Here is a 25,457-nt window from a genome sequence, read left to right as displayed (position 1 = left end):
AACGATACAGCTTGGTCACATTTCATGATCTTGTATTTGGCTCGATCCACTTCCTACTTTTTTATTTTTGGTGTAGGGGCAGCCTTCAAATCCCATTTGTAAACTTAAGGGGATAGGGGTTGTCAAAAATAAGAGTAATCTCAGGATTGTTTATACGCATGACAATGGCATGCTCTCAATTTTTTTAGCATCGAGAATTGGTATGTGTTTATTTTCTCGCATCATAGTTGGGTCTGGCTAGCTCTTCTGGTTGCTTGAAGTCCATGCAGTGTTGGGACTCCTTTAAAAGATCCCAGTAATCGACAGGATGCAAATCAGATACCAGACTCGAAGATTGGTTAGGATGCAAATTGGTGTGTCCTCTTTAAATGGAATCACTAATCGATTTCTGTTTTCCAGTTTGCCTAACCCAAAATGATTTAACCCAAATTTAATAAGCGAGCTGTCAACCCTCTCTAACACTACCCTCAAAAGTGTTGCGACTGCCTTGAACAACCAAAAGTGAGCCATACAAAAAATGCGGCCTCAGTCCAAGGAAAACATTTTCTACCTCTAGTTCACCATTTATACGGTTTTACCACCCACAGGAAAAAAAAAATTAAAAACAGTTTATGATCATTGATCAATCAGTGAATAGGCACGCATACATTCCCATAAAGAACAACAAACTTGAAACTAAAACACATCTCTCAGGTAGGCACGGGATAATGGGATACTAATTAAAATTACCTGTATGGCTATATCTAAGACAAAAAAAAGGCATACTTTCTTGTATTGTCAATTTTGAATTGTTAGTATTAACCAACCACATATGCTACTGTTTGGGAATTGGGACCACGAAATAAAACCAACGCATGCATGGAGACGAGAAATCTGTTATGAACCACCAAAAGAGACGAATGGAGGGAAGCGTATCTTGGAGACAAAGTGACTTTTACCACCACAACTTAACAAAATGAGATATGAGTCACCATTAGGAGGTAACCTTCTTCTCTTTATGTGTTGAAGTCTTTGCAACCTCCACGAATATCAATCTGCCATCTACCATCTGTCATAATATCAACACAAACTTTCATAACAAACAGACAGATGAATAAAATGCATAAATCCTCCATTTTATTTAGCTTCACAGCATTTGGGAGTAATATGTAATTTTCTTAAATATTTAAATGCACCAAGTTTTTATCACCATCTTGATCAACATTTTGACAGTTGAAAATGAAATGCAGAGATTCTTTGCACTAAACAACTTTTTTACTTCATGTATCAGCCATAATGTTAATTCCACCAGTGTGAGCTCGTCTTACACTGCCAGTCCTGATTCCGGATTAAGGAGGGTTGCATCAGGTTCGCTGCTGGCACTAAAGCTTTGGCCAAACTCTTATGATCATGGATCCTGATTTACCTGTTTTTGTGATAGCATTAAATAGAAAGGAATAGTGAAAGAGGATTCATGTGGCTGACCCATATACTTCGGAAGGCTTGGATGATGATGATATCAGCCATAATATTCTTAGGGTTCCAAAGAAATCCTCAGACAAACAAAAGTTATGTAGCACCAAGCAGAACACTGGTGCAAAGTGAGCTATTACTATCGGGTGCACAAGTAGAAAACCAAGCAAGCATGGTAAGCTATGTAGCATCAAGAAGACAAGAAAAAATGTACTGAACTAAAAGAAATGTAAATTGATTCCCAGGTATTAACACACTACAATCTTTTAAAGCAACTTGAAGTATTTTAGAGTATTTAAAGGACAAGGGAAAATATCCACTCATTACTACAATTTACAAATTAAAAATTCCATGTAGGGCACATACTATCCATCCTTAGTTTGTTGGTTCTAGCTTTAAAAGAACTTTGTGGCATTTCTCCTGCTGATACAAAAAAGAACCTAGAAGAAATTTTAAAGTCACTCCATGGCTAATTTTATAGGGCCTCTATCCTCCATCCCGTACAAAGTGAAATCAAGTTACTTTTTATGGGGCACCCCAAAGCAAATCAGGTCCCTCAGTAATCAGAATGCTGTTATTCGGATTGAATGGAAACATGTTTTGAGCCTAAAATGGCTTTATTGGAAGCACAGATTCTACCGAGGCCAAAGTCCTTGCCCTCCTCATGAATGGCTGTGTAAACTAACATCACATCTCATGTCATGGAAAGTGATGGGAGACAAAGTGTGCCTAGAAGGCTAGAATACCAGGAAGTATTCTTTATTTTCTTAAAGAAATTAAAGAAACCTAAGTTTCCATTTTCACTGAAACTAGATGGATTCATAGACATACGAAATATTGAACACAGTGGACAGCTTAGCTGGATATGGGGCAGAAACTAGAAAAGGCATTTTCTGCAATGCAATGGCATTTTACCTGCTTTTTTCCCGTTAGAGTATTGCATATTTTCATATATTAATACAATTCTCATATCCTTTCTGAAAACAGGAAAAAAAAAACATCAATACCTTAATGACCAAGCTATTGAACACCCTAAACAAAACCATCAACCAGAATAAAACTCTTTTGCCTCATATGACACTGCTCTCACTAAAAAGACAAGTTCAATTTTTTTTAGGGTGATAATGAATAGAATACCTAATTCCAATAAAAAAAATAAAATGCCCATTACCCTTCAAAACGATTCCTCTTGTCAATACGATGTTGTTAAACTTTATACCCATTAAGAACTAATACAATATGTTCTCTCATCCAAATGCTCATTAGAATGGTAATAGCCTTTTTCTGAGAAAAGTAAACTGAATTTCATTGGAACAAGTGAGAGGTACACAAGGAGGTGTACAAAGTAAACAGTTTAAGACCCATAAGGTTACAGAGGAGGAATCCTTTCACAGTAGGAAACCTCTAAATGAGCACCTACTTTTGCTAAGCTATCTGCAATAACTTGGAAACCAGTACAGATTTACATTCATATAAGCCAATCAATCCCTTGCCTCTGCTAGAAAGTGGCTGAGTCTCCAAGGTCCAGCCTCCTGCTTTCCTAACCATTTTATAGTGTTTGCAGAATCGCCTTCAATGCAGCCATCACTTCTGCCTTGGTAGAATCAGCTATACCAATCACTCCACTGTATCCCCTTTCATTTCTCAAAGCTCTTCCAATGCCAGCTACACCAGGGTTACCTGATGTACTTCCATCCCCCATCAGAAAATACTTTTGCTTATACCAAATGTCAAATGAAATTGCAACAGAGAATGGAAAATGAAAATCCATCCATCAATGAGAAATAAATTGTAGTAGCACAACAAGATTGCATCAGAATCACAAAAGACCCAAAAAATCTTCTCAAAACTCAAAAAGTGCTCAAAAGCAGGACAAAAAATACTAATCAACCTATCTGACTAGACGAATAGGTGCTGTTATCAAAATATTGACAGTGAGAATTCTTCTGAAGAGATCTGTGACTGACAACCAGGAATGAATCGAAGATATAACCTGTTGGACCACCTATCCAAACGACCAAACCCTAACTCTCCCTTTAAAAAGTCCTATTCCTCTCCTTCCACAGGCCCCAACATATAGCATGGGGGGTTGTGCCCCATAAGATCTTCCTTCTTTGGTTTAACCTGGCAGCTTCCAGGACTGCAAGAGCTCAAGCAAACACCTTGGATGACACCAGCTTCCAGGACTACATGGCAGTGCAGGAAAAGATGATCAATGGACTCCACTCCCTGACACACACTCCAAAGAGTTCAGAGACATTCCCCTTCTTGCTAGCTGAACCTTTGATAGGCACTTGCCATTCACAGCTGCCCACATGAAAAAGTCAATCTTGGAAGGAATATGTGAAACCTCCTTCCAAGGAAAACCCAGAGGGGGTACAAATAGGGTTGCACAATTTGAAGGATTTCAACTACAATATGTTTGGTTCGGGCTCATCCAAAATTTAATAAGTACTCAACCCAACCTGATCCAAGTTGCACCCTAGAATTAGTGCTTCCTCTAGTTTAACAGCTTTACAAGTCAAGACACCAGGGATATGGACCATATGGTGGTCAATCTGAAAGTCAATAGCATAAGTGATCACTTTTTTATGCCATGCGAAACAAAACAATGTAATATTAGTTCTAACATCAATTGAACCTGCAATATCCTGATTCAAAATGTGTCTTTACATTTTGGAGAAGGAATTAAAATGAATTCATTCCTTAAAATACTAAAATGATACCGTTTCTATCTTTTCTCAACAACTAGCATTGGCACCTCTTCAGATGGTGAACTTGTCACTCAGAAGCAATGGAAAACCATAGTGGAATCATTTTATACAAGATGCTCACCTAATTTCCCAAGGAGAATATTCGGAGCAATGTAGAATGGAACATTACTTCGAAGAAGGGCAGTCTTGAGGTGAATGGGTTTCTCGCTAGTACCTCAAGCACAGCAATTTGTGGGAATTGAAATTTAAGGGTAATGTCTCATGGGAGAAAAATGTACTTATAAAGCATAGTTTTAAAAAGGTAATGAGGTGTATGCCAAATGTAAGTTTTGGCCAAACTGCCTTGACTCGATAGCTCCATACTTTATATGAGGCTCACGCTTCTAGTTAAAGGCATGAAGATGGGCCTTGGCGCAACAGTTGGGTTGCTCCATTGCGACCTGGGTGAGCAACATTCAAATCTTGGAAACAGCCTCTCTTGGTATCGGCAGGGGTAAGGCTGCACACATCTGTCCCTCCCTAGACCCCTGCATTGGTGGGAGCCTCATGCACTGCTCAACTGAAAAATGGAAAAAATAATAATAATAATAATAATAAAACATGTCAACATAAATCTTTCCCCAAGTTTAAGTAAACTTAGTAATTCAGTTATATAATCTTGCTTTATAATTAGTTATCAATAAAATGAAATGAACTCAAAAATCTCTCTTAACCCAAAAGTATCTCCTCATTTTTCTCCCATTCTCTTACTCCATGTCCCAATCTACCATTCCAGGTGAGTATAACATTTCCACTACTGCATTTTGATAGAAGCAGTATTGGTAACCCAGGGCCCTTGGGTATTGGGAGTATTTTAAGGGATGACAGAAGGGAAAATAATTGCCTTGTTCTCAGGTCCAATTGAAGCAGGTGACTCCCTTAGAGCTCAGATGTTGGTGGCATTGGAAGGTATACGGAGAGCAAAAGAGTTAAATATTGTTTTTTTTTTGAAAAGGTGAAGTATTGTATTAAGTATCAAACAGTATAAAGATCTGTACAAGAGGCTAAGGAGTTAAATATAATGAAGCTGATTATAGAAGGAGACTCCAAACTGGTGGGGTGCTGGTTGAAAGAAGACAAAAATGCTCTGTGGACTTACAGCAATGAAAAGAAAAAAATTAAGTGGCTGACAAAAGACATGGAAGTAAAAGTGAATTGGGTTAAGAGATGTGCCAACTCTTTTGTTGATGGTTTAGCAAAACAGGGGGTGAACAGGGATGCTTTGCTTTGGGCTCAATTGTAATTCTTTTTCTGTTTTGTCTGTTTCTTGTCGGGGGAGATAAAAGAGATCATCTCTTCCCATTGTATCCTTAATTTTCTTCAATGAAATCTTCTGTTATTGATCAGAAATATATATAACTACCGTGTTCAAGCATGGTATGTGGAAATAGGACCCACTGATGCATGAAATAAAAATAATGGTAATATTTCTTTGAATAAAAATTAATAAAGAAAGAAAAGAGGAAATATCAATATAGTGAAACAAATTTGAACAAAATTAACAACAATGAACAAATGTTATTTAAAAATATTTAAGAAATATTAGAGAATGCACATAAATCAAGAAAACAAGTCATTTCATTTATTTAGAGAAGGTTATAAATCTAAAAGAAAATACAAAATAAAATTTTGAAAAGCTATGTTTCTTATTAATAAAACAAATTTTATCCTGAAATGTACAAAAAAAGTACAGATAAATTTACTTGGACATCATATGCATGAATGCGTGTGCTGCAAAGTAGGCTCTAAAAGCAAGGTAGCTTAAGATATGCAAAGAATTGAGATGTGGAATATTAGACATGAATGGAATATAAGTAACCAAAAATCTGATTTTATGGCTTCCTTTTGTAAAAGCAAAAGGGGTGTGCTTTTGCATGTAATTAGATACCAGGGCCCCTATCTTATTGAGGATGATGTTATAAGCAAGGTTCAAAATTTTGATACACTCTGATACAGTGCAAGGGGTGTATCAGTACTTTGGACCTTGTGGCCACCCATCTTTTTTAGTTTTTTTTCAAAAAATAGGTCAGTAGGTAGGTCTTTAGGCCTGTCTACCCCCTGAAATAGGTCAAAACCCCAAAAAACTAGTATTTTATGTATCAGTGACCCACCGATACGTGACGAAATCTTTAACCTTGGTTATAAGATGGAATTGTCAATAACTGTAACTGTTTTCATTTTCGTTTATAAATCTGGTTGTGATCTGTCTCAAATCCAAGTTACCCATGAGAAAATTATTTCAAACTTGGTCATATGATAGTAGGGGTGACCATGAGCCAAGCTATTCATGAGCTGCTCGAGCTCGGCTTGGTTTCAACCAAGCTTCGAGCCGAGCTCGAGCCTAATAGAGATTGGCTCGTGAGGCTCATGAGCCGAGCTCAAATATATATATATATATTATAATTCTTAATTTTTTAAATATCAAATAAAAAATATTTATATATTTTTTTTATTTTTATAAAACATTTTTTTCTAAAATCGAGCTTGAGCCTCGTACTATTCGGCTCGGCTCGAATCCACCCCTATATGATAGTATACCTTGAAACTATTAGTCATAAAAAAATCTCACAAATATTCAAATTACATCCATGACATGACAACTATTGTAACAACATCTAGTAGAATGCTCAAGAAAGATCTTAGGCAGCTTATTATCAAATTGCATTGTTCTTATATGTCCCTTGGAAATTATTTAAACCTCAAAGTTTTTACTTGATTTCATCAATAGAGGTAGCAAGCTATTGCCTCCCCTGCTTTCCAAACATAGACAGGGATAGAGGTGATTTATGGAGGTGATTGACACATATTCAGTCCTATTGAAAATGGCGGATATTCCTAGGAATCACAGATTAAACTCAACATGGTGGATATTCCTAGGAATCACAGGTCCATTGGGAATTTATTGTGCTTTTAAATAACCTGTGAGGGAGGTGATTGACACGTATTCCAGTCTTATTGAGAATGCAGCACAGCAACAGCCATAAGAGCAAAGATTTTCTCTCCTATGGGGTATGGAGGGAGTGGAGGTTGAGGGAGACAAGCTTGGATACTTCAATATTTAGTTAGGGAAGGAAGACGCTTGGCAGTCGTGATGAGCAATCTGTTCAGAAAGGTTCCAGGCTTCCAGCACTGAATTCTGCATCAGATGCTTGGTAAGGAATGGAGTGAAATTTACAGTTGAGTGGATTATCTCAAGGATCAAAATTTGATACGTTACGCCCCGTATCAGGCGTGTCATATCATGTCTTTTGGGTTCCGAATCCTACCAAAAACCAAATTTTGAAAAAAAACACCAAAAAATATATAATAGCGCAAGGTTTTTGGTAAAGATACGCCTCTGCCGATACACAGGGGCATATCGATACTTTGAACCTTGGATTATCTTAAGTGGCTGTTTTTGGTCTGCTATCATGGTTCTTCCTCTCACAACTAGTTAAAGAAGGTTACTTGTACCCTAGGATATGATATTGCAACTAAGAAAAAAAAAAGGAAGCCACTGACAACATCAACTACTGATGATTCTCTGATCAGCTATCTGTCTCTTTTCCTTTAATACTAGTTTGGAGAGGATGCCAATGAACACCCATTCATCATCTAAGCCCTATCCCAACCATATGGGGTCAGCTACATGAATCACATTTTGACATTCCATTCTGTTTGGTGCCAATGAATAATAGTTAAATTATGAGTGCTTAAATCATTTCTTACTACTTCAACCCAAGTCCTTTTTGGTGCCAACGATCCACCTCTAGACAAAAATTATGTAGTGGTAAGCCTATACCAATTCTGTATATATTTTGTCTGGACATCTTTCTGACTTATCCTGGGCCATTCATTGGTTTCAAGTAGTTCATTAAGTTATAGAACAGATTCTTAGCACTTCCAGAAACAATTGTGTGAAAAGGGAAACGTGATACATTATAACCAACAAATAGCCTGGAAGAAGTTACAGAGAAATTTTTTATTGTCAATAAAATACCAAGGAAGAGTATGGTATATTGGTAGTACCCTGCCATTCATAGCCTTCAATGCCTTCTGTGCTTCATTTTCAGATTCATATGTCACAAAACCAAACCCTTTAGGCCTTTGAGTTCTAGGATCCTTTACCAGTCTTGCTGCATAACAACCAATGAAGGAAAATATAACAGTAATAACAATGAAGCACCCAAAAGGGAAAACATGATTGTCATCAATGCTACTATAATAAGCATACTTTTTACATGATTAAACTAAACCTAAAGGGTAAAGAAAGAGTTTGAAAGAAAATGTTTTCAAAAAAAGGATACCTTCTTTCACAATACCAAAGGATGAAAATAACTTCTTCAATTCTTTATCCGTGGTGTATGATGACAATCCTAGAAGACAGAGTAAATGAAGAATAAGGAGATCCCAAGAATATGGTGAAGTCTGAAAAGATTATATAGTAAATATAAAGAAGATGCTGGAGCATGCCGGACATAACAACTTTTTTTAGGTAAACGTACACATAGCAATAATTGATTTTAAGCTCATTGTGCAAAACAGTAGTGTTTTCAGGAAGGAAAGAATTAAGGGGAGAGCAAGAACAGAGAGAAATAGAAAATGAAGAACTAGGGCTCGAAAGTGATACAGAACATACTGCTGACAAAGAGCTGGGAGCTGAATTTCCTGCTTGAAACGTTGAAACATTGAAACCAGGGAGTTGGGATCATATTCTTTACTAAGAGGGATGCCATCATCGTGGAGAACTAGAAATTAAGAACAGCCTTGTCCCTGATGAATACTCTTCTCCCCAAAATGCTTTTCAACTCCGGAGAGAGAGAACCTTCTTGAAAACGACTAGATGATGCGAGTCAGCTTCGATTCATACGATGAACAGTATTGAAAAAGCAGACACAATAGGCTAAGGAAGCTGTTGGGTCTTCTTACCTGTTAATGCCTTCCAATAAACAACGAAGAGTAGCAAAAAATCCCTCTAGGCTCTAAGGCCCAGACCGTTCTCCACAGTGGTGTAGAACTCGAAACACGGAGAGAAGATACCATACCAGTAGCCAGTATTAGTCTATTAGGTGGACCCTGAGTCTATTTGGTGTGCCCGAAACTATCCAGGGCTCCAGCACCCTGAGATCCTCATCCCCTCTCAAGAGTAGAGTCGTGGGTCCCAATTTTTTAAGTACGGGTACCGGACCACAAGCCTACGAAACCCTACGAAGTGCCCACGATTTTACATTTTTTGTTGATAGAATGTTAACAGCAATGAACAATTTTGTCCTCGTAGACAGACGTGGACTTAGCTAGAGTGCCCACTGGATCCGGACTCGTGACCCACGAATTTTATCGGACGCCGCCAGAGAAACCAACCCAACGAATTAGACTCCGAATTTTCCTACCCATTTTTTCATCTATTCTGCGAGGTGCTTCACTGCACATGCTAAAGTCGTATGCAAGTGAGGATACACATATGTGCCCCACTTCACATGCACACCTCGCTGCATAGTAATTACTAAAATATTATTATGTATTATTGCACAAAACGAAAATGGAAGATCAAGAGCCTAAAATGGTGGAGAAATCACGAGATGGAACAGATTCTACCCCTAAAATTTACAGTAACAAATAGATGTCAGCGATCCAGGAGAACGGCTAATCAAGAACAATCAGAACAAAAGTAAACCGTAACTACAGATTACATTGATACACTAGAAAATTCGTAAACAATTACATGGTTTTGAGTTTTGACCTACGATTATCTGACTAAAAAGGGAGGAAAAAAGAAAGAAGAAATTAAATCTGTCTTCAAGAACTGGTAAATTTGGTGACAGCCTTTGTGCCCTCGGAGACGGCATGCTTAGCCAATTCACCGGGAAGAACGAGACGAACGGCGGTCTGGATCTCCCGAGAGGTGATTGTTGGCTTCTTGTTGTAACGAGCCAGCCTCGAGGACTCCTGTGCGAGCTTCTCGAATATGTCATTGATGAAACTGTTCATGATGCCCATGGCCTTACTCGAGATCCCGATATCCGGGTGCACCTGCTTCAACACCTTGAATATGTAGATCTTGTACGTCTCACTGTTCTTCTTCGTTTTCTTCTTCTTTTTCTTATCTCCAGCGGCGGCACCATCCTTCGGCAGCCTCTTCTCCGCCTTGGGCTTCTTCTCGGCCGGGGCTTTCTCCGCTACGGTCTTCTTCTCTTCTACCGGCTTCTTCTCGGCGGGCTTCTTCTCAGCCTTCGGTGCCATCGTAGGAAAATTGGGCGGATAAGAAACGAGGGATGACTAAACTCTTAAACGTCAAGTGGGAATACTGAGGGGCTTCGCGGTAGTCCGGTGAGGGACGCAAAGTGGTGGACAAAAGACTTTATACAAGAGGAGGAAGTATTTTATTGGAGGATGAACTTTCACACGGATCGCTGACCTGGCACGATCCCTGTCCAACGAATTCCCCTTTTGTACTAGGATTGTTAACGAACGGCTTAGATGTGATAAACTACTATGATACTATCTACTATCTTAATCTTAATTCCTAATCCTATGGGTGATGTCCGAATCACCTAGGAGCTTTGCATCTTTTTCTGCTTTGGCGGCAAACAAATTATTTAAAATTAGGGGTTATTATGAAAAACTCCCCTTAAAATTTTCATTTCTCTCTTAAACTTACCTTTAAGGCTTTAACTTCTCAAAATCTCCAAAGACCTTTATCAAAGAATTTTGTTATCTATAACGTCATTAATTATTAAATTAACCCTGATAATATATTAAATGAAATAATTGTTTTAAAAAGAAAATAATTAAAAAGTATCTCTTTATTATATTCTTCCAATCCAAATGCCCCAAGACTTTGGATGAAACACCAAATTCTTATATGGAAAGGTAGCATAACAAATTTCATCATCGTACAATTTCCATTCATAGCAACTCAAAGTAAGGGTAGTGTAATAAATCCATTTAAAAAAATAAAACACTTCCATCTCCTAAGGTTTGATCTTTGAAAATTGGGCCTCTTGAGGTTTTGAAAAGAAAGTGTGTGAGATAATTGGTAAAAAGTGAAGGGAGTTCTAGTTAATAACCCTAAAATTAATTTACTCATACTGTTTAAAATATTACATGCGAAAACAAAAAAAAAAGGATTATAATCGATAAGGCAACTTTTGGGTCTTATTATCAATAAAAATAATCTATTTAACAGAATTTCTAAAATAAGGTAATTTTAAAAATATATATATCAAAAAAGGTAGAAATACTATTCATCTCCTTCCTCTTTTAGCCTCCCTATATTCTCTCTCACACAAACTAATGGGATACTCCTCACTATTATCCTCCGGTCTCTCTCCTCTCTACTTCAATTATAGTGGTCGTTATTGCAGAAAACCCAATAACGGCTGAGCATATTGGATTCAAGAGACCCAAAAACCAACCTGATGGACCGCAATCCGGTCGGTCCTAGCTGTCAACGATCTTGCCTCTAACTGGAGTAAAAGGTGCCTGAAACGGGGAAAAAGCGAATAGTCTCCGGGGAGGAACCCGGTGAGAGTGCTGTGAAGCTCAAGTTAGTATTTTCTCAAAGGCAAGATAAAAATTTAGATGGCGCAAGGTTATCACGTACCTCCATTCTTGGGGGGAAGAGGGCCTTTTATAACCACTTCGCGCACTCATTCCCAAGCTCCTGTCAGGTCGGGTATAATTACCTCTGCACTTCTGCCAGTTCGGGTGTCATCACCTCTACTGTGGTAGACAACCGCCACTGCTCTCTTCGTCGGAACCGTCTCTATAACTGGAGGTGGCGGTGGCAGGTGGCCGTTGAAGTGCGGTTGTCAAGCGTCAGATCCTAAGTCAGTCAGGCACGCTGCCTCAGGATACGGACTCCGTTGGTGTCAAGTACGGTTGTTCAGTTCGGCGGCCTGAAGACAAAGTGTCGGAGTGGTGTGCGAGGTGAAGTCTTGAGTTCGGATAAAAAGTGTGGCTCGAACTGCCCTGGGGTGGGCTAGTTCGTGTTGTTGCATTTTGTGTTCCTCCATCAATTGCCCCCCACTCCTCGTGCTAAGGGTCTTGCCCTAGCGTGGGGAGTTCGCGAGGTAATGGGTGGATTTAACCCGTAATTAAAACCAGTTGACTTATGGCATGAAGTGTGCTTACGTCAGGAGATTTCTGGATTCCTTGAGTGCCAAAAAGTCAAAAAATGCGCCAATCCATCTTTAAATGTTGGGAGACGTGACGACGGGTGTTTATTTCAAATTCAAAAAATGGGCCACTACTGCCTTCGATGCTGGGAAACGTGCATCGGCGCCACTTCGATTTCCAAAGATGTGCGGCCAGTCACGTCTCGGTCTTAGGAGGCATGCGGTCAGCTTGATTGTGAGCTGTTGGATTTGCCTTGATCATAGCCATTGATTTTCGGTCACTGTGAGTATAAATAGTGGGGGACTCTCAGTCGCTTTCCATCATCATTCTCCTGTGTTCGCTTGAGCTCGCGTCCAAGTTTTAGTTCGCGTCAACCTTCCGTAGTCCGTTAGCTTTTTCCGGGTGAGTCAGTACTTTCTTGAGGGGGTCAGATGCAGGTTCCGCGAACCGAGCTGCAGCCTTCAACAGCCTTAGTGAGCCTGAGGTAGAGCTCGAGGAAGAGTTTGAACCCATAGGCCGAGTTGCCTCGGGTAGTTTGGCGTCCTCCTCCCATCGAGGTCAAACGTTAGACAAGTTTGGGTCCTCAACCATGACGCCTGAGAGGCTTTACTCCCTTATCACCCAGTTCAACCTGCCCAAGGAGTATACTTACTTTATACCCTCGGGTGACTTCCCCTTGGGAACACGGTCCGAACGAGATCATGATATTCCGGGAGCAGCTCATTGCCGGGCTGCGCCTACCTTTCCACCCTCTTATCGTCGAGGTTATGAACCACTTTGGTGTCACCGTCGGTCAGCTCCACCCTAACTCTATCCGCAATTTGGTTGGGACTATCTCCCTCTTTTGTGAACACATTCTACCTTTAGACCTAGAGATCTTCTCTTCTAATGCTTAAGAAGCAAGCGGGTCCCCTTCCCAGGCGTAGGCGGACGCACTACTGTCTCTTTGCCCGGGGTTCAAGCTTTTACATGATCTTCCCAACAAGGTCCCGGCGTGGAAACGGGACTTCATGGTACGAAGTGCAACGGGGTGGCCGTTCCAAACCGGGTGGGGGTTGGCTGCCCCTGGCCCCGGTGTTACGCTAGATAGGGAGACAGCGAAGGGCCTCCGGGACTGGGCACGACTCGGGCTAAAATACCATCATTATCTAACGGAGGCCAAGCTCATCCAGGCTTACCTGAGTTCGGGTAGGTTCCTTTGCTAAGAGGCTTGGCTTTGTTTTGCTTTCCATTCTTTCATTTTTCTAATGTCGAGCTCTTTTTGCAGGTGCGATGGACGTAGAAAAGACTCGCGGTGGCAACCTGTTTCATGTCATGAAGAGAAGGAAGCGAGTTGCCAAACGGGCTCGTGTCAAACCGCCCCGAGATGCGGAGCCCGAGGCACTGAGCTCTCCGCCAATGGATCCGCCCAGGGAGCTCGAGATGGCCGCTCCAATACAAGAAGCAGTAGGGACCCCTTATGCCGAGGCTGCTTATACCCTGGCTAAGTCTTCAGGCTCGGGAGGCCAAGGCGAGTTCAGAAGCCTGTTGTCACCAAACCACACTCTTCAAAAAAGTAAGGAGTCCGTTTACCCTGAGGAGGTCGCGGCGTGGGCCGAGCTTCCTTTGAACAACGTAGTCGGGCATGCTACCTCTTATGCCATGGTGGTAAGTTAGCGACTTCTTGTCGGGCTCCTTGTCATTACCTTTCTTGCTATTACTCTTTTAACATTGCCGTTATTTTTCCTTTTGGTAGGTGAACTCCTCCATCCATGCTTTAGCGGCCCAAGCGGAAAGGAGCTCGAGGCGGGCATGAGCTGCCGAAGAGGCTTCCCGCGCTGCTGAAGCGGCTTCTCACGCTGCACAGGCCATGCTGGCGAGGTCTTAGAGAGACATCGATGCCCTAGGAGTGGTGGTGAAGCACATGGCGGACCTGAGGCTAGACTTGCAGCATCAGGTCGAATACCTTCAGGAGGGAGAGGACCGAGATATTTTCTCAGGGCATCGAGGATGCCAAGAAAAAGGCCATTGATGACTATATCACCTCGCCGCGCTTTAATGACCCGATGGTGAACTCATAGATGAGGGGCTTTAAACTAAGCCGGTGGATGATCACGAACACGTTCCCCGAGCTCGACATCAGCGCCATAACCACTTTGTGCATTACTCAAGAGATGGCCAACGCGGCTAACGGTGAACCAGATTCTGAGGATGAGGCTGGACCCTCGGGTATCGTTGAAGTGCCTTTCGAGGGTGAGGAAGATGTACCTCTGGGCCTGTGAGCTCGCTTCTGTTGTTGTTTTTTTTTTTTTTTTGGAATGTAAACAGAGTATTTTGTAATGAAATGTTTTGGTTAAGTGTTGTTGTCTTCTCCTTCTTTGTTGAACTGATTATATTGTCGAACTGTAGGAATTAGAGCCTAGGGCGGATTAACACAATAAGGCTATATGATGAGATACCAAAGTCCTTATCAGCTCGCTGTTAGCGCTTTGCCTTGTCAGCTTGGTAGCTACTCAGTCCACCTCACTCGGTGATTTATAGGTAGTATCATCTCAAGTTAACGACATTCCACGCTTGGGGTACTTGTTTTCCCTCTAAGGTTTCAAGCTCGTATGCTCCCCTGAGTGCTCTCTTTACTCAGTAGGGCCCTTCCCAATTCGGTCCAAGTTTTCCCACGCCGGGCTCGGGTGCCATGATCTTACGGAGAACCAGGTCGTCGACGCGGAAGTTCCACTTTTTTACTTTGGCATTGTAGTACCAAGCTACTCTTTGCTGGTAAGCTACGGTCCGGATGTACGCAACGTCTCTTACCTCATCGAGTAGATCGAGGTTGGTACGTAGCTCGTCTCCGTTTGTTTGATCGTTGTATGCTTCTAGTCGAGTGTATGTACTACGATCTCCGCTGGGATTACCACTTCAGTGTCGTAGGTAAGGTTAAAGGGGGTCTCTCCCATGGTGGTTTTTTTTCGTAGTTCGGTGAGCCCATAGAACACTTGGTAGCTCGTCCACCCACAACCCTTTAGCTCGGTTTATTCGCGCTTTCAGCCTGCGGAGGATAGCTCTGTTCATAACTTCTGCTTGACCGTTTGCCTGCGGGTGCGCGATTGATGTGAAGTTCTGCCGAATCCCCATATCTTGGCACCATTCCTGAAATTTGATGTCCTCGAACTGCTTGTCATTGTCGGAGATCAGTACCCGAGGTAACCCAAAGCGACATACTATGTTCTTTCAAAAGAAGTTCTGTACGTTTCGAGCTGTGACTGTTGCGAGAGGTTCAGCTTCTACCCACTTTGTGAAGTAATCTACCGCCACCACTAGAAACTTCCTCTCGCCTGTTGCTGGTGGGAATGGCCCAAAAGGTCGATGCCCCATTGCGCAAAGGGCCATGGACTAGTGAGATACTTGAGGTTGGCGGCAGGCTGATGATGGATATTGGCATGCTTCTAACACTTGTCTCATTTTCTGATGAGCTTGATGGGTTTTGCCTTTATCGTTGGCCAACAGTACTCTTGTCGAAGTGCCTTCTAGGCGAGGGCTCTACCCTCCAAGTGTTCGCCACACAGACCTTCATGAGTGTTGCGGAGTATGAGCTCGGCTTCGATAGGTCGCAAGCAACGCAAGTAGGGGATCGTGTAGGATCGTCGGTACAACCATTCATCTATTATGACATATTCGATTGCCTGGCATTGCACCCTTCTGGCTACATTGCGATCTGTAGGGAGGGTCTCGTCTAACAAGAAGCTCACGACTGGGTTGATCCAGCTCGGCTTTCTTTTAAGGACGGGAGCGACCTCCTCTGCCCCCCCCCCCCCGAGGATGCTAGGCCAAGGTAAGTCCTCTATGTACACGGTTCTCATGGCGTTGTGACTGGTGCTGGCTAACCGGGACAGGGCATCGGCCTCAACGTTCTATGACCTCAAGATTTGTTTGATGAAGTATGATTGGAAGTTTGAGCAGAGCCTCCTTTACCTTTGCCAAGTATGCGATCATAGTTAGCTCACGTGCTTCGTATTCGCTTGTAACCTAGTTGACCACAAGATGGGAATTGTTGCAGATAACTATGTGTTTCGCTCTTATCTCTTGCGCTAGGGCCAGCCCGTCTATCAATGCCTCGTACTCCGCCTCATTGTTGGATGTCGTGAACTCAAAGCGTAGCGCGTATTCCAATTTCATGCCACCCGGGCCGCATAGGACTATTCCAACCCCGCTGCCCTGTTGGTTCGAGGAGCCATCTATGTGAAGGATCCAAGGCTCCTCATCCAAGTTCATGTTTGGCCTAACTAGGAGAGATGCCACCATGGCTGCTACCTCATGGGGTTCGAACTCTATTAGCCTGGGAGCTCCGGGCTCACCCAAACTGGGGATCTTGGGCTCAACCGGCCTGGGGACTTCAAAGATGAACGTGCACTCGGCGATGAAATTTGCTAAGGCTTGGGCCTTAATAGTAGTTCGTGGCTTATACTGGAGGTCGTACTCGCTGAGCTCAATGGCCCACTTCGTCAGCCGACCGGAAACCTCGGGCTTGAGTAAGACTTGCCTCAGAGGTTTGTCAGTCAAGACGATGACAGTGTGAGCCTGGAAATATAGGCGAAGTTTCCAAGCTACAATTATGAGTGTGTATGCCAACTTTTCTATCTATGGGTATCTCGTCTCTGCTCCCTGCAAATTTTGACTAACATAATAGATGGGTCATTGGACCTAATCTACTTCTTTCATTAGTACCGAACTGACCACCTCATCGCTTGTCGGGAGGTACAGTTCTAAGACATCGCCCTCCTTGGGCCTGATTAAGACCGGCACACTAGCGAGGTATTTCTTTAGATTGTCCAACGCAAGTTGACAGTCTCGGGTCTATTCGAACCCTTTGCCTTTAATTGCCTTAAAGAAAGGCAGGCAGCGGTCAGCCCAGGGCGACTATGCGACCATTTCACCTTTGGACCTCCTTCAATTTTCGGGGCAGTCTCATGTCTATGATTGCCTTAATCTTGTCCGGGTTGGCCTCAATGTCGCGCCGGTTAACGATGTGCCCTAGGAACTTGCCCGAGGTGACACTAAAGATACATTTGTTCGGATTTAGTCTCATGTTGAATTGTCTCAAGATTTGAAATACAAAACACAAATCGTGTATTAATTTGTGCGAGAGTTGTGCCTTGACAACCATGTCATCTACATAGCATCGTGCCAATTAAGGGTTGAAACAGCTTATTCACAAGCATTTGAAAGGTTGCCCTAGCATTTTTTAATCCGAAGGGCATAACCTTGTAACAATATAGGGCGAACTCTGTGATGAACGAGGTCTTTTCCTCATTGGCCGAATCCATTCTGATTTGGTTGTAGCCAGAATAGGCATCTAAGAAACCCAGCAACTCGTGCCTCGAGGTCGCGTCTACCAAGCGGTCAATTCTGGGCAGTGAGAAGCAGTCTTTGGGGCAGACCCGGTTCAGGTCAGTGTAGTCAACGCACATGCACCACTTGTTGTTGGCCTTCTTTACCAGAACGGGGTTGGCTACCCAACTCGGTTAATGGACTTCTCTTATGAAGTCGGCTGCGAAAAGCTTCAAGACCTACTCGTCGACTGCTTTCCATCGCTCCGAGGCTAGGTTGCGTTCTTTCTGTCTAACGGGCCTATCTTCAGGGTCGGTATTAAGTTTGTGAGTTATAAAATTGGGTCAATACCGGGCATATCGGTCGTGGACCATGCAAAAATATCTAAATTTTGAAGTAAGAAACTTACTAGTTCGAATCGTAGAGGTTCCTGGACGGAAGCACCGATCTGTAGCGTCCGAGCTGGGTCCACAGCTGAAGTTGGGATCGCGACCGTTTCTTCTGTGGGCGCAACTCGTTCTTCGCCTTGCTCCGCAGGCTGCTCTAATTTGAGGTCGTTGGCTACCTTGGTTTTTCCCTTCAGGGCGGCAACATAGCACTTGCGGGACTCGAGTTGGTTGCCCCGCGCTACTCCCACATCGAAGTCTGTAGGAAACTTCATTGCCAAGTAGTAGGTGGAGACCATTGCCCGTAGGACATGAGTGATTGGCCGCCCTGTTATGGCATTGTATGGGGAGGGGGTCGTGACCACCAGGAAATCGTGGTTGAGTCTGATCGCACAGGGCGCCGACTTCCACAAGTACTGTCACTTTCCCAATGGGCCTGACTTCCTCTCCGCTGAAGCCCACCAGAGGAGTGTTTGCGGGCTTCAACTCGCTTCTCTGCAACTGAAGCTGGTCAAATGCCGATTTGAAGAGAATGTCTGCCGAGCTGCCTGAATCAACAAGCACGCGCCTGACTTCGAAGTCGCTGATCATTAGTTTTATGACAAGCACATCATCGTGGGGGTAGTGGGCCCCTCGCACATCGTCTTCCGTGAAGAAAATCGGTTCCTCCGCCTTCGGCCTCTTTGGAGGGTTCTGCTCTTCCCGGGCAGCTTCGCAAACTAACGCTCGAGCCACTGCCAAAGTACAACCCACTACTACCGAACCTCCCACTATCACGTGGATGGTTCCCCGAACTGGCCCCTCTTCCGGAGGCTGTCTTTGTGACTGTTCGGTCGGCCTACTGCTAGACTTGAGAGCATCCTTACCGTGCTCCCCTTGCCGACCTATCTTATTATTATTATTATGTTGTACAAAATTTCTTAAGTACCCGCGACGGATGAGTTCCTCTATCTCGTCGAGGAGATTATTACAATGTTTTGTACTATGACCATGGTCTCTATGGAAACTGCAATACAAGTTTTTGTTCATCTCATTTGGGTTCCTTTTAGGCGAGGTGGCCACTTTACGTACAGGGCGTCTTTAATCATCATCAAGATCTTAGCCCGCTTCGTGTTCAACGGCATGTAGTCTGTCCAACTTGCCATGGGAGCTCGAAACGGCTGGCTTGGTTTCGGCGCTCGAGTTGGATCCTTCCGGTTGTCTCCTTGATTGGGGAGTTCTTCTCTCTTTCTTTTTTCAAACCCGCCCCCAGTCCTTTGGTTGATCTCCTCCTCCATTCACATGAACTTGTCCGCTAGCTTAAGGAACTCGGCAATGGTCGCGGGCTGGTTGGCCACTATGTGCCACTTGAACTCCTTGTGTGTCACCCCCATCTTAGCTGCCGTGAGCTGAACTATAGGGTTCAGGCATGGGATCTGTAGGCATGCGTCATTGAACCACTTGATGTAGCTGCGGATGGACTCCCCTTCCTTCTGGACCATGCCGAGGAGGCTCTCCTCGGTTCGGAGACACTGCTTACTGGTGACGAAGTGCACGATGAAGACCTGCATGAACTGGGCCCAACTCCTTATTGACTCGGGGACTAGGTTCCTGTACTAGGAGCGAGCCACTCCTCTGAAGGTGGTAGTGAAAGCTATGCACATACAGGACTCACTGGCCCTAGCCAAGTGCATTTGGGACTATAAGGCATCAACATGGTCGCTGAGGTCAAAGGACCCATCATACTTGTCGAGTGGGGGGAGTTTGAAGTCTTTGAGCATAGGAACTACAAGGAGTTCTGATGACAGGGGAAGAGACTAAGAGGATAGGGGCAGCCTTTACCTCTTCCGAGCTCGCTTCTTCTTCACCTCGGAGCTCGGGCAGAACACAGGTTGCAGTTCGGTGGCTTCGCCAGTGGCACCTCTGTTGCTTGGAAGGCCCAGCGTTGGCACTGCTTGCCTCGATGTTCCCAAGCTCGATGGGCCTGGACTGCTAGAGGTAGTCCGTGGCTAAGGCGCTGAACCGGTTTTTGGTGTGCAAGGGCTCGTCCTGAGAGCGCCGAGGTGATGTTGACTTGATGGATCGGGTTCCTAGTCCGCCGACGCGTGGTGAGGCGGGGCAGCCGCTCTCTCTCTCCTGTCGGAGGATGAAGCCTGGCTTCTAGAGGGGCTCTGAGTCTGGGAGGCCCGAGCTTGGGAAGCTTCCTGGTGGGGGCGCCCGTCTTAAAGGGGGGCTTGGCTCGTCTAACGGCGGGGTGCCGAGGTGAGAGCTGCGGCTGACTTTGAGGCAGTTGGGGGAACTGCTGCTAGTAGTGGTATTGGGATACATGGTGCAACATCTGCTGCTGGTAGATTCGATGTTGTTGAAGCTACTGCATTTGGGCTTGGATGGCCTGCATGCCATGCACCAGGTCATCAAGCTGGTTCTGGCTAGTTGTCGGGGGAACAATGGTTGGTTCAGCAAAGGTGGTTCCAACAAAGGGAGGAAGGGGGAAGTTCATGGCGGGAAGATTCACGGGTGCCACTGTTCATGGCGCATTCAGGTTGGGGATCCCATCCACCGGAAGGGGGATGGTGAACTGTCCGATGCACACCACGGGGACTTGAAGTTGTTCCCCGGTGGTGTTCATCTCCGTGCTACGTCCGACATTGCTGGAAGAAGCCATGGGTGTTGGGGTTTTTGGAAAAAAGGTGCTACGAAAGTTTTAGAGGGAGGCTTTTAGAAGCGTTCCCACAGACGGCTCCAATTGATGGAGCACAATCCGGTCGGTCCTAGCTGTCAACGATCTTGCCTCTGACTGGAGCAAAAGGTGCCTGAAAAGGGGAAGAAAGCGAGTAGTCTCCGGGGAGGAACCCGGTGAGAGTGTTCCGAAGCTCAAGTTAGTCTTTTCTCAAAGGCAAGATAAAACCAGATGGCGCAAAGTTATCACGTACCTCCATTCTTGGGGGGAAGAGGGCCTTTTATAACCACTTCGCACACTCACTCCCAAGCTCCTGTCAGGTCGGGTATCATTACATCTGCACTTTTGCCAATTCGGGTGTCATCACCTCTGTTGGGGCAGACAACCGCCACTGTTCTCTTTGTCGGAGCCGTCTCTATAACTGGAGGTGGCGGTGGCAGGTGGCCATTGAAGTGTGGCTGTCAAGCGTTAGATCCTAAGTCAGTCAAGCGTGCTGCCTCAGGATATGGACTCCTTTGGTGTCAGGTACGGTTGTTCAGTTCGGCGGCCTAAAGACGAAGTGCCGGAGTGGTGTGCGAGGTGAAGTCTTGAGTTCGGATAGAAGTGTGGCCCGAACTACCCTGGGGTGGGCCAGTTCGGGCTGTTGCCCTTTGCGCTCCTCGTAAGGCTCGGGGTCAAAGGGAGAGTTCGGGCTCCTTTTGGGGAGCTCGGACCACTGGTTCCTCCTCTCGAAGCTCGGACCGCTGGTTCCTCCTCTCGAAGCTCGTGCCTTGATCTCACTGCCGTGTCTAGCTGCCGCTCCTACCAAGTCACCCTCGGTTGCTTCCATGTGTTGGGTGGCCAAGAGGTCGGGCCAAATCTTCCTCCATCACAACCCATTACAGCTCCAAATCCAACCCCACAAATCTCTTATACCAATTAGTCGATTCAGTTCCCTCATGATAAAACCTCTATTTCTTCTCTATTCATTTCCACATTCACCTCCACCAATAACAACAAGAAGGGTTCTGACATGTTTTTGGCATTGAAGGATAAAAAGAAGAGCGTTACATTTGTGGCATCCAGAGGTCTTGGATGCACATCCATTTATAGGTATTAGCACCAGAGGCTATTCGGTCTTCAGCAGTTTGGCAAGTGAAGAAGGTAAGGAAAAAGAAGCAGAGGAACACATATAGGAAGAAAACCCATCATGTCACAGAGACAATGTCTATGGGGAATCCAACTCCTGTTGTAGTTGTCCTTGATGCTTGGTGCTCTCTTGGGGTCGTTTTCGCAGATGATGATGCGCCAAATGATTGTATTGTGTCGAGACATATTGTAGTGGGAAGAGGGAGGATTGATGGTGAGAGGATAAATCACAGAGGTGTGCCTTCTGCTTATGTTATTCATGGCTTTTGTTCATATATTGGGTTTTCTTTTGGGATTATAGCTGATAAAGACAACTTTTGGAAGCTTCTCATAGAGATAGAAGACCTTCACCTTCTTATGGATACAAACAAATTTCTCTACCTAAATAACCAGCTTGTGATTAAAGCTTCAATGGAATCCAAAGGGGGGCCAAGGGTTTAGGAAGCGGTAATGAAGCTCTTTCATGGCCATCGAAAGGAGGAAGAGGAAAGAGAACAATAGAGATCGGAGATGGGGAGATTTGTTCGATGGTCTAAAGAAGGAATTAGATGAATAGTATTTCTACCCTTTTTTTATTTTTTTTCTTAAGTTACCCTATTATATAAATTATGTTAAAAACATTATTTTTATTGATAATAAGACTCAAAAGTTTCCTTTATCAGCTATAATCGTTGGGGGTAGTGTTCAATCCACCCTAATAAATCTTAGCTCCACCGTATAGTTGGGATAGGTGCCAGTTCATAGTTGATGCCAATACACGGGAAGGTATTGGTGTTGAACAAGGTTTAGTTGAACACTTTAGTTGTTCAACAGGTCGTATAACCAATGATAAGGTTCCACACCAATATTAAATACATGGGGCTTGCATCTTTTACTATGGGGCCCATGAATTTATTACTGATGTGGAACCTCATCATTGGTTCCACAACCAATTGAACAACTAAAGTGTTTAACTAATTCGAATTCATTGGTGTTATAGGTGGAGGTGTTTGAAACTTTGAATTGTTTGGAATTCAGAATTTGGAGATGGAGTGTAGTGTACTTATCCTAAAAAAATAGTCATTTCACTCATCAATCATCATAATGCATCTCACAAGTGATTACGTATAGACATGATCGTGACCTACGGGTCGAGTTCGAACCAGGCTTTGTCTTTGTATTAACATAATACATTTAGGCCTAAAGCCTGAACTTGGCCCGACCATTGGGCCTAGGTCTTGAGCCTGAGACAGGCCCTTAGGCTCCGTTTAGTTTGTGGGAAGATTTGGGTGGGATGGGATGGGAAGGGAAAGTGTAAAAATTTACACTTCCATTGCTTGGTTTTATATATGGGAAAATAATAGGAAAACACTGTTACGAGCTAGTTCTTCGCCAGATTCATGTAAGATGAAGAATAGAGCTCCATGATTGCAACGACGATCAGAGAAAGGGAGGAAGACGAGAAGAATAGGAAGAAAAAGGAGGTAAGGGAGAAGAGAGAAGAGGAAGATGGAAGGAAAGGCACTACCTAGTGAAAATCGCTGCTGCCCCCCCACCCCCCACCCCGCAAATCGTCGCTACCCCTCGCACTGGTTCCTTGCCAGCATATGGTGAAGAAGAAGGCCAGTAACAGTGGTTCTTTGCCAGTCCAATGGTAACAGTGGTTTCTCGAGTTTTTTTCTGATTCTATGATTTTGGTATCTACCATCCCACATTTTTCTCATCCCATCCCTCTATTTCCTTTAAAACAAAAAGATTCATTTTTCTCATCCCCATCCCACAAACCAAACAGAGCCTTATATAAAGCCTAAAGCCTAGGTCTAAGCCTGAACCCTACCATAAATTTGAAAAAATGAAGTTTTTTATTCGATAAAAAACTTATTTGTTTAGATTGAAAGACACCATAATCAAAAAATAATAAAGATCTCACTATTACTTGAAAATAGATAAGAGGAACAAGGAATAAACATATAGTGTGTGTGTGTATATATACAAAAGTCGTGCTTGGGTTGAAAAACATGCATCACAAAGCAATATGGTATGTTATGGACCTTGGATCTCCTAAAAGCAAAAACTTTGCACATAGCATCCATCCAATTGTACAAGGGTGGGGCCACGATTTTTCTTGGGGAGTGGGGGAGGAGGGGGGAGGGGGGAAGAGAAGGTTCAAAGTATCGATACGATACGCCCCGTATTGGGCATATCGTATTGTATCTTTTGGTCTTGATACACCTATTTATAGGTGTTTCGGGACCCCGTTTATTTCAATAAAAAAACATTAAAAATATCTTTAAAAATCAAATTTTGAAAAAAAAACCTTTGAATAGGTATTTTTTAGTACCGATACGCCCCTGTTAATACACAAGTGCACATCGATACTTTGAACCATGAGAAGCTAATAAGCATGGAGTAGGGGGCAATAGTTAACAAACATTGATGGGGACTAAAATAGATGTTCCCAATGTGCGATTGGATTCTCATGCAACAATATTTTTAGAGTGTGTGCAAAGTTTTTGCTTATAGGAAATCTCATTGCTATTATATGTGATTACATGTTCAACCGAAAGAGGGAGGAGAAACCATATAACATTTTCTTTTGATAATTACCATATAACAATTCAAGTACATAATAGAACAACCTTTGCAATTCGAAGAATAGCTTTATTGACTTTCACAAAAGTGAGCAAGTATAGCTATTTTACCTTGGTAATATCACTTTATGGGGCAAGTGTTGTGTAAGTTTGTTTCTTAGGTAAACTATACAGTTACTCATCTATTTATAAAAAATACATTATTAAAATGGATAAATTTGTCACAACTCCCCTAGTAGGAAAGCTACTTACCTTTTATTGGAGGTACCTATGTGGAAAAATTATTTACCCTCTTTTGAGATGGATATCACTTTTCCCTATAAGTAATACCTAATTTCCATAGGTCTTATATTGGTAAGTTGATGATGAGTGATAAGATAGTGGTGGTGCTGATTTGACCTCAAAAGCAGTTAATGAAACATGGGTGATTGAACCGTTTATATTGTTAACTAGCATCAATTCTATTAGGGACGTCAACGGATCAGGTTTGGATTAGATGCAGTTGTATTTGCATCTGAAGCTCTTATTGTGTTTAAAATGACCAAAAAAACAAAGAAATAATAAAAAGCCCTAATTATTTTTAATTAATAAATGTAAGATATTTATTTACCAAAAAATATAAGATATAAATTTATAAATTACAAACTTTATATAATTATACACGATCTACATATAATCATACTACATCATCATCATCATTATCCATGCCTTTTTTATTTCCGATATTGGTGATACACTAATAACCCCCTCCCAAAATTCAATAGTTGTGGGAATTGATTCCACGTCCTTGATGGAGCAAACCGGTTAACATATCAACTTAACCACTCCCTCTGTCATCATCATCCATGCTTATTGAAACTACATTTATGCATATATTATATATTACATATACATAAAATAATAATATTTTATTGGATTCGATTTTTTAATAGTATAAAACAGGGTTAAATTCACATTCAATTCAATTATTAATAGGATGCAAATTATAACATCTAAATCCATGATAACCTAATTCAAAGTCGAATCAGGTATTGAACCTTTGGAGTCCATTAACAGCCTTTAATTCATTCCAAACCTGAAATTAATTAAAAATCATTAAATTAGTTAA

The 25,457-nt window shown here is 42.9% G+C and overlaps 2 protein-coding genes across 8 annotated transcripts; both read right to left on the bottom strand.

Annotated features, from left to right (window-relative positions):
* Positions 1–598: 598 nt before the first annotated feature.
* On the bottom strand, positions 599–9,442 carry LOC148870178 (RNA-binding (RRM/RBD/RNP motifs) family protein). 7 transcript variants are annotated; one of them, XM_088969827.1, is made up of 5 exons: positions 9,114–9,442; positions 8,824–9,012; positions 8,492–8,560; positions 8,214–8,320; positions 599–1,048 (listed from the first exon to the last, which is right to left on the bottom strand). In XM_088969827.1, exons 2-5 carry the CDS (start codon positions 8,921–8,923, stop codon positions 974–976), a joined length of 351 nt encoding a protein of 116 aa, XP_088825953.1. In that variant the 5' UTR covers positions 8,924–9,012; positions 9,114–9,442; the 3' UTR covers positions 599–973. The 7 variants fall into 7 exon arrangements, with proteins under 7 accessions (XP_088825953.1, XP_088825954.1, XP_088825955.1 ...); XM_088969828.1 differs by having other exon boundaries at positions 8,824–9,023; positions 9,114–9,412; XM_088969829.1 differs by having other exon boundaries at positions 8,824–9,009; positions 9,114–9,302.
* A 411-nt stretch (positions 9,443–9,853) lies between these two features.
* LOC148870177 (histone H2B-like) lies at positions 9,854–10,520 on the bottom strand. Its single transcript, XM_088969826.1, has one exon. It carries the CDS (start codon positions 10,422–10,424, stop codon positions 9,981–9,983), a length of 444 nt encoding a protein of 147 aa, XP_088825952.1. The 5' UTR covers positions 10,425–10,520; the 3' UTR covers positions 9,854–9,980.
* Between the last annotated feature and the right edge of the window lie 14,937 nt (positions 10,521–25,457).

This window comes from Nelumbo lutea, chromosome 2 (genome assembly GCF_056320005.1).
Source record: "Nelumbo lutea isolate HS-2025 chromosome 2, American lotus-T2T, whole genome shotgun sequence".
NCBI classification, from domain to species: Eukaryota; Viridiplantae; Streptophyta; class Magnoliopsida; order Proteales; family Nelumbonaceae; genus Nelumbo; species Nelumbo lutea.
This window is presented reverse-complemented; position numbering and strand designations above follow the sequence as displayed.

What these genes read in the sequence shown, in the direction of transcription:
- LOC148870178 (XM_088969827.1), bottom strand. Translation starts at nt 8,923, where the DNA reads ATGATGGCATCCCTCTTAGTAAAGAATATGATCCCAACTCCCTGGTTT. An exon ending in CTTTGGTATTGTGAAAGAAG is followed by an intron (nt 8,321 to 8,491) that starts GTATCCTTTTTT and finishes GTTGTTATGCAG; the next exon opens with CAAGACTGGTAAAGGATCCT. An exon ending in TGAAGGCTATGAATGGCAGG is followed by an intron (nt 1,049 to 8,213) that starts GTACTACCAATA and finishes ATATTATGACAG; the next exon opens with ATGGTAGATGGCAGATTGAT.
- LOC148870177 (XM_088969826.1), bottom strand. Translation starts at nt 10,424, where the DNA reads ATGGCACCGAAGGCTGAGAAGAAGCCCGCCGAGAAGAAGCCGGTAGAA.